We start from the raw sequence: 15,053 nt of genomic DNA on the forward strand, positions 1-15,053 counted from the left end.
TTCGAAGTGAGAATTTTTTTTTTTGTCCTTACCTTCAGAGCCCACTATCGACTCTATCAACCAAAAATAAATATGATTTTTTTTCTTTTGTGTAAATTACAAGGCTAAAAAAAAAAAAAAAAAAAAAAAAAAAAAAAACGCTTATTTCTGAAAGATTACCAGGATTGTACTGAAATAGACAAGGAGTAAAAAATGAAAAAAAAAAAGCGCTTGCATTTTTAGCTTTCGAGACTCAAAACATTGGCAAACAACTCAGTTTGATGAAATATTTTAAAATATGTATTGATTTGAGTTTTAAATTCAGTGATACAAAATGAAACTAATTCTAGCGTTGTTTCAAAAGTAAAAACGGTTGCCTAATTTGGGAAAACATTTTGGACGAAGCACTTCTCATCAAATGTCTAAAAAGGAAAGGGGCACTGTTATGTCACTCAAGGGTGCCCACCTAGGGGGGGGGGAGCAGGGCCATTAAATTTCTTTTGGGGAGGGGGTGCCTTTTCTCTTGGGGGGGGGGGCTCCCCTGTGTCACTGTATTAATTAGAATCAGTGTTGAATTTACCAATAAGCTAAACAAGCTATAGCTTTAGGTGAACTTTCTGAATGGTAAGAGGTGTTACTTTCTCATTAGTATCTATTTTTTAAATATTTCCACCATTTCTTTTAAAGAATTTTATGCATTGTTTAATCTAGATAATTTTTCAATTGATTCAGTGTTGTGTTTGTCGGTGGGTAAAAGGGATAATCAAAACTAACGGGGTCGAAAAATAAAATATGTAACCAAAAGTCGATGTGAGCAAGTGATAGACTTTGTGTCATATCGTTTCTTCTCTCTCGCTTTTCCTCTCTGTCAATAAATATCATTGATTTGTTGAACCAAGGGCAATTTTTCTTTTGTATTGCCTTAATTTGCAAAAGAGTGCATAAGTTTAAAACATTTCTGTATTTTGTTCTCTTGTTTTTGCTGATGTTTTTGTAGTTCGAATTACCTCTTAAAAAACCTCAAAATGCAGAAATTTTTAATGCATTTTTCAAAAACATTTACGGGGGAGAAACGACCGGACCCCCTCAAATTTGAGGTGTTCTACCTTCAACTCAAAGGAGGTCCCTGTATAACTGTCCTGAAAACCCTCCTCGTCCAAGGTAAAAAAAATAAATAAATAAATAAAAAGACAGTATAACAAAACATTTTTTAAAAACACATTCACGGCTATATCGCTATATGTGCCAGAGGAAAAGACACATAGTTGGGAAAAAAACTTAAAAAATAGCCTGTTTTGCTACTAATATAATGTTGTCCATGCTACGAAAAAGGTCCCCCATACTTAAACTAGCCTAGGGCCCACTAAGTCAAAATCCAGCTGTATACAAGAATCTCTTTTTAATAACATTACAAAGTTTGATTACGAAGAAGCACAGCAAAGCAATTTTAATTGAGAAAAAAATAACTTTCAGTTAAAAAAAAGAACAAAAAAACCTTTTTATTAAACCTAGACCCATTGACAATATTTATGTAAAAGCAGAGTGAAGAAGGAGGACATTCAAGTAAAAAGTTAGGGGCCCTGAAGAAAGTTGCATAGGGGCCCATAAATCCTGTCGACGGCCCTGCCTCCTTGTCCTTATAATAGTTTTTAAAACTAAATTCCTGCAGAAATTTAATTGCGCATTATGTATACAACTTTGTTTGTGTCAAAAAATTTACAAAAAATTATTTTTAAAATTAAAAATAAATAAAATAAAAGGTATGATTAATCAAGTTGGAATTAAAACAAATTACAGTAAAATCCCTCTAATGCGGACACTAACGGGACAAATTTTTTTGTCCGCAATATAGAGGTGTCCGCAGGACAGGGGTTTAATAATGTTATTTGCATTGGAACTGAGGAATTAAAAATTGTCCGCATAAGAGGGGTGTCCGTTAGGAGGGGTTTCACTGTCTACCAATCAATTATAGTTCTCGTCCGCCAAACATAAATAATTTTTAAAAGCAGATAAAACAAATGTGCAGGAACACTGCAGACACGTGTTTCTGCCCCCCCCCCCCCCCCCAGTTACAAGGAATGTCTTTTTCAGTGCATAACATGTGAGCTAAAGAATGTAAAGACATTCAACAAAAAATGCTGACTTTTGTTGGATGCCTTTAAATCTACGAGCTCCCATTTTGTGCATTGAAAGAGGAATTCCTTGTAACGCCAAAACATGTGTCTGCAGAGTTTCTGCACTGTACTTTAAATGTTGCTTTATTTCCTTTTATTTTTTAAGCAAAGGTATTTTTACATTTTTTATAACTAATTTTTGTTTGTAGCAAAAATCCATTTTTAATATAAAAATTCCATATTTTCTAGACTTACCTTTTTTGCGTAATTTTTAATAAATAAGTTTTATTAACTTTGGGGACATTAAAATAAAGATTTATTCCATTGAAGCATTACAAACTTCATTATTCTCAAAATTTAAATTTGACTTATAAATTTTAATTGTAAATGATTGCAGAATATTATGCTTGCTCTTTTTTTTTAAATAAATTTTAGTATATGTCTTGGACAATATTCAATTTTTTGCAACTACTCGGTATTGGCCGAGTATCTGATCAGAATTTGGCCGAGTACCGAGTACTCAGCAAATAGGCCGAGTACCGAGTAGTTACCGAGTACTCGGTACGTCTCTAATTGTTAATTGTAATTTTTCATAATTACAATTGATCAATTGTTAATTGTAATTTTTCACAATTACAATTGATCAATTGTTAATCTTTAATTGTCCATGCAATTAAAATTTGCCCAACTCTGTTTATACCATATAAAAAGGTAAGTTCTTTATTTTAGAATTCAAAAAAAAAATCTCACTTCCGAAAATCTTTGTTTTTACAAATCCTTTAGGGGTTCTTGTAGTTTTTAACTTTATTTTTACTGTATGTAAATTAATTTTACAAAAACAGTACGGTTATTTTGTTCTAAAAGTTAATTCTTATCGATGCCACGAATTATTTAGACATTCTATTAACGTGCCTCTTTTAGGTACTGAATTTCTGAAAATAAGTTTACTCCAGCATTTCATAAATATATAAAGGTGTTTTTTTATGTAAAATATAATAGGTATTTTAAAAGCATGTCTGGGATAGCAAATAAATGTATGGTATTTCTGTATTGTTTATGTTTAGGATGTTCTGTTGAGACATTTCTACTTTTCATACATCGTAATTTGAGTAACTAAGCGCTTTTTGGCCAAAATAGTTATTGATTTTGGGCATGTTTTCGGCTTTAAACATCGCAATTTGAATCGCTTTGCTCTTTTTTAGCAGAGCATGAGAAAAGTTTTTGTTGGATGAAATGCATGTTGGAAAATAGCTTTTATTTCTATTGGTACATATTTCATTGGTGAGCTGTTATAGTAATTGGTTAATTTAAGCATTTTAAATACTTTCTAGTAATTGTTCTTTGTGTACAAAAACTTTCTAGTTTCTGGTATTTTTGAAGCTTATATTCGTGATGTTTTTTGTTGTGGTTTTATGTTGTTTTTATATATATATTGTGTTCTGAAGTGCTTTGATCATGTTTTTTTATCTGATTTTTTTCCTGTTGGCGCTAAAAAAGCATCTCTAAGAACGATGTATGACATATGTCGTCATACATCGTTTTCTTGACGATTCTTTCTTGGCGCCAACAGGAAAAAGTCGCCAAGGGAGGGGTATATCACATCAATTCCCAAATAGTATACTTTTTTATCACTTCTTAGACTTCAACACCCATTTTAACCCACAGGCTACCCATTGGGATAAAATGGGTATAGAAAACATATAATCATAAACACTCCTCTCAAAAATAAATTTGTATCAAATTATGTGTGAAAATCATGTAATTCTACTCTCATTCTCAACATATGTAATGTATACATAAAACAAAAAAAAATTAGAAACAAAATATTTTGACAAAAATATTCAAGTCAAAATCCAAAAGTAGGCTATTTTATACCCATTTTACCCCATCTGACCGTACACAAATGTTTGTAGATCTTATAACCACATTTTCGTATTTTAAATGTTTACCTGTAACACACTACATAATCACCCCCCAACCACAAAATTTACATTAGGGACCTACATGAGCAATTTCAGTGTGAAGAATAAATATAATTGCAAACAATTTTTATTGCACTAGTGACATTTTACACATGTGAATAGACAACTGTTCGTATGGGATATTTTTTCCTTCTTAAATAGGCTATCTATCTATACATATAATAAAAGAAGATGTTTGTGTGTGTTTGTGGTACGTATCCCGAGAAACCGGTAAGGCCTAGAGAGATGAAATTTGGTATACAAGTGTAATTTTTGCCGATGGCGTTCACCTTGGGTTTTGATTTTTGATATTTTTATTAGAAAGAAAGTGATTTAATGTTTGCGATTTTTAGCAGTTTTTACCTCATAAACCCCAAACGATTTGGGCAAGAAAAAATTTTTGTACTACAGTGTAGAAAATTTTAAATGTGATGACCGAAAACATTTAAGATAGCCTAATTTTTACATTCTTTATGAATTTTTGGAAAAACTTTTATTTTGCATTTTTTTTCTGGGTTTAATTTTTTTCTAAACTCATCCCACAAAAAGTAAAAAAGATTCCTTTCTAAAATTTAAGCATGTAACAGTAAAAATGTTTTACCCTCTTCAGGAAAAAATTTTTCAAAAATGCTTTTAAAATAATTTTTTTAATGCAGACGTGCAGAGCAACATCATTGCATACCTACACGCATCGGTCGAAAAAAACCTTCTCTTATCTGGTGACATCACGCCCTTTATTTCGATTTGATATTGAATCATATATATTTTTTTTACTATTGCTTACTTCTATATTTTATGACGTCATCACCATGTGTTCTTCTGGCAGAGCTTGCTTTTTTTCTTTCCTTTTTTTTTTATTTTATTTAGGTATTGCATTTATTTCTTTCTCCAATTCCCCCCCCCCCGGAACTTTTGCTGTGTCTATATTACATTACATTTATAGTTGTGCGCATGTAATTTAATAAAAACAGTTTTTTTTTTCTCTTTTGCAAACCAGGGTTGGGTTTTGGACTGTCCAAAACTGGTTTAGGACAGGACAGGTGGTTTTTACCGTCCAAAACTGTGGGAAACTGTCCAAAACTAGGCTAGAGCTAAAAGGGTGTAATCTAATCAATTCGTATTTACTGCAATGCTTGTAATGCATAAATACTGCCATTATTGAGGATGAGTATTTGATTATATTTTTCTCTAATATTTGTCATTAAAAAATATTTTTATTTAAAAAATTGGCAATAACTATTTAATTTCTATGTAACTAGATTAAAATCCGCTGCATAAATAAGTTACATATATATTTATACTTGAATGTTCACATTGAATAAATATTAAATAGTCAAAAAAAATAAATAAAATAAAAAAATAATAATTTTTACATATTTTGTTCTGTTTTTGATTGTTTTCTACAAAATATAGTTTCTCAAAAAATAGTTTTGGACACTTTTGGACTTAAGGGTTTTGAACAGAATGGTAAAAACCTTGCCAACCCTGCTTTCATTTTCACACATGCATAAACATAGGGAAATTTGGTTACTATTATAAAAAAAAATAAAAAAATAATAATAATAATACTAAACTAATGCATACAAATTGAAATTTTAATCAAGAATTCAACTTGTATGTGACCAGATTAAAATCAGCTGCATAAAAAAGTTGAATGTTCTCCATTGAATAAATGTTCAATATAAAACATTACTTTGATACATTTTATTCTGTTTTTGATGTTTTCTCACAGAACACAATTTTTCAAAAAATATAGTTTTGGACACTTTCGGACAGTTTTGGACACAGGGGTTTTGGACAGGACGGTAAAAACCAGGGTTTTTACCCTAGTGTCCAAAACCTTGCCAACCCTGTTGCAAACGGTACTTTTTGCACACTAGGTTTTTTTTTTTTTTTTTTTTTGTGCTACTAAAATAAAAAATTGGTTTTCTGAGTGATCTTTGTTTTCATTAGGGAATGGGCGGAAGGTTAAAATTAGAGACGTACCGAGTACTCGGTAACTACTCGGTACTCGGCCTACTCGGCCAATTTGCCGAGTACTCGGTACTCGGCCAATACCGAGCAGTTGCAAAAAATTGAATATTGTCCAAGACAGATACTAAAATTTATTAAAAAAAGAGCAAGCATAATATTCTGCAATCATTTACAATTAAAATTTATAAGTCAAATTTAAATTTTGAGAATAATGAAGTTTGTAATGCTTCAATGGAATAAATCTTTATTTTAATGTCCCCAAAGTTAATAAAACTTATTTATTAAAAATTACGCAAAAAATGTAAATATAGAAAATATGGAATTTTTATATTAAAAATGGATTTTTGCTACAAACAAAAATTAGTTATAAAAAATGTAAAAATACCTTTGCTTAAAAAATAAAACAACCTTAAAAGTACAGTGCAGAAACTCTGCAGAAACGTGTTTTGGCATTACAAGGAATTCCTTTTTCAATGCACAAAATGGGGGCTCTTAGATTTAAAGGCATCCGACAAAAGTCGTATTTTTTTGTTGAATGTCTTTACATTCTTTAGCTCACATGTTATGCACTGAAAAAGACGTTCCTTGTAACGGGGGGGGGGGGGAGGCAGAAACACGTGTCTGGAGTGTTCCTGCACATTTGTTTTATCTGCTTTTAAAAATCATTTATGTTTGGCAGATTAGAACTATAATTGATTGGTATACAGTGAAACCCCTCATAACGGACACCCCTCTTATGCAGACAATTTTTAATTCCCCAGTTCCAATGTAAATAACATTATTAAACCCCTGTCCTGCGGACACCTCTATATTGCAGAAAAAAAATTTGTCCTGTTAGTGTCCGCATTAGAGGGATTTTACTGTAATTTGTTTTAATTCCAACTTGATTAATCATACCTTTTATTTATTTATTTTTAATTTAAAAAATTATTCTTTTGTAAAAATTTTGACACAAGGGCAGTTCTCAAAAGGTGGGAACAAACACAGACCTCAACTTTGAAGCTTCAACACCAAATAACTTTCATTTTAATTAACTCAAAAATTTTTGAGTTAAACTATAATACTGTATAGAGACAAGAATTGACATAAATTATGGAAAAAATGCTCTTCAAATGCCCTTAGAAAAATATTTTCTTTGCTAAAAGGCACAATTTTGGACATACCAAAACGTTAACTGAGCAAATGTACCATTAAAAAAAAATTTTTTTTAATTATTTCCATACGTTTCAAAAAAAATTAAAGGTATGAATCTTACACTGAATAACTTTTTGTTAATATTTTACACAGATAACAAAAATAAAGATAGATTATTTACTTTGTAAACGATTTAAAAAAAACGTAACTTTGAAATTTGATGTATGTCCAAAAGTTGCGATCTTTAAAATGCTATTATTTGAGAACTAAGTATATGATGTTTTTGTTTTAAAGGTATTTATCGATCCTCAGAATCAATTTTTAATTGTTTAAAAGTGTTTTCATAAGCTTTTATGCAGTATCTTAGAAGAAAAATGATTTTTCTTAAACATACGTATGTGAGATGTCCAAATGGCGTTACGATCTTGATGCCGATAATTCTGTCCGTTTATTCATAATTTTTGATGATCCACTGTCTTCTAACCTCAATAAAAAAGGTTATTATAATGTTATCTTTTTTAATCCATTGGTATTTTGCATAATTAATACGTTACACATTGAACAATGCATAAATTACAGTAGTAACATGGCTTTCTATGATCGAACGAAAGCCATTTTGCGCTAACATCGCCAAGCAAACTTCCGCTAGCGACATTGGCGACAACACAGTATACGATACGCTAAAGGTTACCAGAGGGGAATTCCAGTCTGACAAATGTAGTTTATCGTCAGCTGTACCACTTTTGGCGAATTTATCACCTGCGCTAGCAATTTTTTTTTTTTTTTCCGCTTTTATTATTTTAGAATTTTTTTTCTCTTCTTTCTTTTGGAAACATAATTTAACGATCTCCAAATAGAAATACGAATTTCTTTCTTCAATAATTTTTTTAGACATCATTTTAATTCTTATGACATTAGAAAAAATATTCATTATTAAAACTGATGTCACTTTTTACAATTGTATTATTTTTAATTTGAAGCTTTTTTTAAACTTTGCATCAATTTCTTCAAAATCATTCCAAAACTTTATTAAATGTAAGGAGCAGCATGTATAGCCATTCAAGTATTTCATTAATATCCTCTTTATTATTAAATTGCAAAATTTAAAAAGTAAAAAATAAAATTTTCATTGGAAAAGTTAAAAATCAGATTAACAATTGTCAAAAATGATGAAACTTACGTTATGATGATGTCCAAAATCCGTTACCTACAGGAAAGCAATGTCCAAAATCTGTTACCTACAGATTGCTGATTTAATTTGCTAATTAACAATTTTTACAAATACCTGCTGTCTTTTCATGTTCATATATTGTGTTCTAGGTATGCATACTATAGAATAAGATCAAAATTGATGTCAAATTTTAAAATTTTTGAAATTGCTCAAAGTTAACTTTTTTGTTCCCACCTTTTGAGAACTGCCCACAAACAAAATTGTATATATATATAATGCGTAATTAAATTTCAGCAGGAATTTAGTTTTAAAAACAATTATATGGACAAGGAGGTTTATACTACTATTCCAATAAGTTCAAAATTCATCACATGTGTGTCGGTGGTTCTTCTTAAAACATAATTGGTACTTGGAACTCGGCCGAGTACTCGGTAACTCGGTACTCGGCCAAAGTGCTACTCGGTACGTCTCTAGTAAAATAAATAAGAGATTGATCGTATAGAAAAAAGTCGCTGAAGGCGGCAATCTCTCTTGGCGTAAAAAGGTAGTAAATGGCACAAAACGCAACTATAGATATAGAAAACATTTGATTCAAATTAATATTGAAAAATATGGAAATGGATTGATTAATACCGCTAGCAAATTTATTATACAGCCGCCAAAGGAGACAAACTTGAAGTAAAAAGATTGATGATGAGTTAGCCATACAGCTGCTGCAGGTGGCTGCTGGCATAGAAAGGCGAATCCCCTGGTTGCCGCAGGCGGCTAGTATATCAGTAAAATAAATACTGAATTATAAAAACAATTACTTCTAACTTGATGTTCAGTGAAAAACATTTTTAAAACACCTCGAAAAAATTGCAGCATTTCTAGAATCAATGATAATTTTTCATAGTAATGAGCTTTAGTTAAATGATCATTTGTAATGAACTGACATCCAATATGTTCTAACATCTCTACTTTTGCCATTTTTACCAGGCAAATACTTAAAAGATTAACCTCTATAATATTACTGTTGCTAGATTACGTTTACTTAGAAAACAGTTACTAGGTCTTTAAAAAATCTCATTCAGATAAATTTACTTCTTGTCACAATGAACTTACCGTCTGTCTCGTTGATCTTTTTCCATTGAGTCTTGCCACTTGCCGTTGTCCATATTTTTCTCGGATTTTACTTGAACTCCAGTTTCTACACTGTTTACTAAATGTTGGTAGAAAATAGTTAGATGATTAGATTTTTTAATCGTTTTGAATAAAAATAATAATTTAAAATGAATAGCGGTTAACTTACGGAGAAACTTTAGTTCAAAATCTGCTTTAGTGCAAAAATTTTTTCGCGTTTTTGGATAGGAAATTTACTTCACTTCAAATCAATAGATCAAGGTCCATACTTCTGCGACCAAAAAAATTAACTTAAATAAGCAGGGAATAATGAAGCTGGAATGCTTTTTTGTCTCAAATGTCTTTTTATATTCATATTTCTTTCACTGATATTTGTGTATTTAATGAATGAATAAAAATTAATTAGAACCACAGCAACTGTAACCGTTTTTCCGAATTTGAATAGAACGAAGAACTTGAATTTCGGGCCGGAGGGGCTCGGGTTCGATCCCCGCTGGTCGAAGACCCACCGTCGTCATTAAAGGGGACTGGGCGACGTTAAATATGCTCGTGGTCTCAATGTCCTCCAAGTGAAACGATACCTCTGGGGGTGCTAGTACCAGGTAGCTATTAGCTCTTGGACTAGTTCTAAATTCTCATTAACTGTTCGATCCGGTGATGGTGCTGCCATCTATCGGTATATAAAATAATGGAGGCAAGGCACTAGTATGCAGCCCTCGATATAAAATACAGTTGAAGTCAGTTGTGACTCTTGAATAGAAATAGAAATAGAAACTTGAATTTCGGTTATGGTTTATGCTCCGTCCCGTCCGCAAAGCTTGTAAATTTAATTGCATTTAAATTGTATACTAAAGAATTTCTTTGTGAACTTCTAATTTGTTGGTGAAAATATTGGTTGTTCAATATAAACAGCTCCAAATGAGTGAATCATTGGATCAAGCTTGCTACAAATGTAATTTTTAATGATGAATTTTTAGCTCTTAAACCCGAGAGAAATCACTCGGGGCACACAGTCAACCCATTCTTATCCAAACACCTGTCGCAGGGTAAATTTTTATTTGTAGTCAATCACCCTTTCAGTATCCTCCTGTCTAACAGTCTCCTTGGTATAGGTGAAGTGACATTTTTACTTTTCTTTCTGCGCGTGAAGCAATCATTTCTTGGAATTCACGTGTTAATGGGATAACTCACTCCCCACGCAACTGTTATAGCTTCTAAATTTCCCATTCTAATAGCAGCATAGTTTTGTGTTCTCTATCCCTCTTTTTGCATTTATATTGCTTTGCGCTCTGAATACTGGCGTGAAAACCTAAATTTGCAGATTCTGAAAAGATAGAAAATGATGATTTACAAAAAAAATTCGATAAAACTGATTGGGGTACCTCAGTTACCCATCGCGATCTCTGATTGGGTTAACTGAAAGTACTGAAAGCATGTTTACGTTCATCTCTTTTTCATACATTTTTTTTTTTTTTTGGAGGGGGGGGGGGTTATGTTATTTAGTATACAGTTGTTATTCTTCAATAACCGTAGCAAGAACTCTTGGTAGTTTTTCCATTCTTCATTCCATCAAAAACCAATGATTTCTGATTTGGTACAGCAAAGTTATTTCATTCTTTCTCATCATCCAAGATTGTTTTTAAAATACTCTGATTATAATCTTCATCATTTATTTGGGGGAATTATCATAACGTGAATCACTTGGTGCAGTTTCAAAAATGTTTCACTAAACTAAATCGAAACAAAGCACTTTTGTTACCGTTAGAGAAACTACTAAAAAAATGATCAAGTTTTATGCTAGTATCCAAAATCATGTGCATTACATATGTAAAAAGAAATTTATTTCTTAATTTAAAAAAAAAAAGTTGATTGAATAAATTTTTTTACAGGAAAAGCTATAAAATATGATTTTTTACAATCTAAAATGCATAAAAATGACTTTCAGCGTAAAATCAAGAATGAAACAAAGCAAATCTTCAGTGCACTTTGAACACTATCTGGGGGTCACGGCAGTGCCCCCGCTAAGTCAAGCTGATGATTAAAGAAGTTGTAAAATAAAGAATCATAAGTTGAATAGTAATTGAAGAAAAAGAATTGCGAATCACAGGCTAAAGGGGGTTGTCCGAATTGGACCGAGCGGGTTTTTTTGAAAACGCCTGTTTAAAAAACGAAACCCATAATTTACCCACTTTTGGGTTTTTAAAATTTCTAAGAAGTTTTAATAAAATTAATTAGTTTAAATACTTTACAATTTTAACTTGCATTGTAAACTATAATTTTAGTCAAATTTAACTGCCAGGGGCCAATCCAGGATTTTTTTCTCGCTACCTATTTTTGTGAAAGTATTGCATCATTCTATTTTTGTAAAAGTTTTTCTTATCAGCATTTTTTTTTTTTTTTTTAATTTTAGAGGCATGCTAATTTTTGTAAAAGAGAAGTAGAACGAGTGAAATTTTAGTTTGAAACGTGTAAAGGTCATCTAGTATTATTTTTAACAGGTTTCGTTTTTTGGGGAGGGGGAGCTAAAAATCTAAGAAGTACGAAAAATATCATCGTAATTTCATCTTAATGGGCTATGTACTGTGTACAATATAGGAAATTATGAGAAAAACGGTTTCCCAAAACAGATGTTGAAAGATTGCGATACTATTGCATAAATACACTTTGGCGAGAAAAATAAAAGGAAATAAAACAACGTTAAAAGTACAGTGCAGGAACACTGCAGACATGTGTTTTGGCGTTACAAAGAATTCCTTTTTCAATGCACAAAATGGGAGCTCGTGGATTTAAAGGCATCCGACAAAAGTCTGATTTTTTTTCGAATGTCTTTACATTCTGTAGCTCATGTTATGTACTGAAAAAAATGTTCCTTGTAACGGGGGGGGGGGGGGCAGAAACACGTGTCTGCAGTGTTCCTGCACATTTGTTGTATTTAAAAAATTATTTTTGTTTGGCGGACTAAAACTATAATTGATTGGTATACAGTGAAACCCCTCCTGACGGACACCCCTCTTATGCGGACAAATTTTAAATCCCCAGTTCCAATACAAATAACATTATTAAACCACTATCCTGCGAACACCTCGCTATTGCGGACAAAAAAATTGTCCTGTTAGTGTCTCCATTTGAGGGATTTTACTGTAATTTGTTTTAATTCCAACGTGATTAATCATACCTTTAATTTATTTATTTTTAATTTTAAAAATAATTTTTTTGCAAAATTTTTGACACAAACAAAATTGTTTATGTAACGCGCAATTGAATTTCAGCAGGAATTTAGTTTTAAAAACTATTATATGGACAAGGAGGTCTATACTACTATTCCAAAAAGCTCAAAATTCATCACATGTGTGTTCAAGGTTACATAATTGGTACTTGGTAACTCTGCCGAGTAGTGAAAGGCCGAGTACTCGGTAATTCAGTACTTGGCCGAGTAGTGAAAGGGCAAAGTGCTACTCGGTACGTCTCTAGTCAAAAAGCTTTCGTGTGAATTATTTTCTGCAAACCAACACATGCCTCAAAACTCGAATAAATAAGAGATATTTTTAGAAATTGAACAGGATTTACAAACGGTTGCATAGAAAACGGAATAGGGTGAACAGCACCGTTATTATTTTGCAAAAAAGTTTAATATTTCTAACTCTATGTAAAAGAAATAGAAAAACAGGCAACATAAAATTCAAAAAAATGTCTTGATTAAGCTGGAACTCAGTATAAAGGCATTTAGACAGTTTGAGGTTCTACTGTAGTTTTGCATAACAAAATGAAATTTATTACAGTTAAGTGCAAAAAGAAGAAAATAATTAAAAAAGAACAGTACATTTTATCACTTGAGAAATGACTCGGCCTAAACTGTGTGTAATCGTAGAAACTATAAAATCTGAGATTCATCATTCTTGTGTTTCATTGTCTTTCATACTTTTCTTCTGAAATCGCTGAATTTTAACTCGAGTTTTCGAGCTTTTTCTACCCCAAGACAATTTCTATGCTTTGTGCATATGCTTACTCTACCGTATGGGTAGCTTAATAAATCAGGACTTCAAGTTTAGTCAACAGTGCAGTATTGCTAGTAACAAAGCCAACAAAATGCTTGGGTTTTTAAATAGATCTATTTCAAACAAATCAAAGAAGGTTCTTCTGCCTTTATATAGGAGTTTAGTAAGACCTCATTTGGAGTATGCTGTTCAGTTTTGGTCATCTTATCTGAAGAAAGATATTTTTGTATTGGAAAGGGTTCAAAGAAAGGTAACAAAATTAGTAAGGGGACTCTCAGATTTAGATTATGATACCAGACTTAATAGGCTTAACATGTATAGCCTGGAGCAAAGGAGAATCAGAGGGGACATGATTCAGTTATTTAAATTTATCAAAATGAAAGATGTAAATGGATTAAATTTTTGCGGGGAAAGCCGAACCAGGGGTCATTGTTTTAAGCTATTTAAATCTCAGGCTAACTCGGAAAATAGGAAAAACTACTACTTTAGCAGGGTTGTGGGCACTTGGAATAGCTTACCGGAAGAGGCGGTAATGAGCAAGGGGGTGGATAGCTTTAAGAGGGCCATTGATCTTCATTGGGGACTAATTAATTGACTAGGACCAGCCTAGCTGGGCCCAGAGCCTGTTGCTGGTCCTCACATTTGTATTTATAAACTAACTGAGAATGAATCTTTTTCAGCCTTGTTTTATTTTTCCGTTGGTTCGCTTTTGCTTGCCATTGTAAGTTGTGTTTCTCATTCCCCGAGACCAAAATAGAGTAGAGTACTTTAATTCAATTAAGAGGGCACGTTTTAGTGGAAATTTTGTACATAATAGAAAAGGTTTGCTTTTTTTATTTTTCGATACTAGAAACATACAAAATCCAAGTATTTTTCAACAATGATTATTTTTTGAGTGATTAAGAGTTTTTTTATGTGTAGTTTTTAAAATAATGATAACAACATTCAGGTTTATATTCTAATCAGATTATAGTGGCAAAGAATTGAAACGAGGGGAGTGATGTTTCAAGGGTAGGCTTGTGCAAATCTGTTCCTTTGGGAAAAAAAAGTTTGCTTTCGTGATCGGGGGTGGATCCAGGTCGTTATTTTTAGGTCCACATTTTGAAAAAAAAAGATTTTTGTGAATTAAAAAATAATTTTATTGATTAAAAAAAAATTTTTTGGTAATTTTTCTTTTGTATATTTTTTTGGAAAAAAATCCTTCCACGTCGCATACAGCATGTTACGCTATTACAAATCCCTTTGGTCTAAAGAACTTTACTGGGAATGTTTTGGAAGCTGTAGTTTTTTTCACTTGTTTTGCAAACAAATTGATTGAGCATAAAAGTGATGAAAGAATAGTTTTTCTAAATGAAATTTTTTAAAAGGTCTAATTTTAAAATATGAAATTTTGTGAAGGAGCTGCAAAGCAAACACGATTTACATCTGAATCAACTGCTGCTGGTGATGGAAGTTTTTTGCCTTCTAAGAAACAAAAGGGTCCATTGAATGTTAACTTAAAGGGGGCAGGGTCCCCCCCCCCCTTAAATGACACCAAAACGCCCTAAGATAGAGCCCCTTCAAAATAAAAGAAAATATAGACTCAAAAAAAAAAAAAAAAACT

General features: G+C 31.8%; 1 protein-coding gene across 1 annotated transcript in view; it reads right to left on the bottom strand.

The window, feature by feature from the left end:
* LOC129233120 (myelin expression factor 2-like) overlaps positions 1 to 9,682 on the bottom strand; it is a 34,816-nt gene extending 25,134 nt beyond the window's left edge. The window contains exons 1-2 of the mRNA XM_054867180.1: positions 9,625 to 9,682; positions 9,438 to 9,534 (exon numbers count right to left, since the gene is read on the bottom strand). Of these exons, the coding sequence (XP_054723155.1) occupies positions 9,438 to 9,490 (53 nt within the window). The 5' untranslated portion in view covers positions 9,491 to 9,534; positions 9,625 to 9,682. The remainder of the gene's footprint in view (positions 1 to 9,437; positions 9,535 to 9,624) is intronic.
* Between the last annotated feature and the right edge of the window lie 5,371 nt (positions 9,683 to 15,053).

Source organism: Uloborus diversus, unplaced genomic scaffold (genome assembly GCF_026930045.1).
Source record: "Uloborus diversus isolate 005 unplaced genomic scaffold, Udiv.v.3.1 scaffold_178, whole genome shotgun sequence".
NCBI classification, from domain to species: domain Eukaryota; kingdom Metazoa; phylum Arthropoda; class Arachnida; order Araneae; family Uloboridae; genus Uloborus; species Uloborus diversus.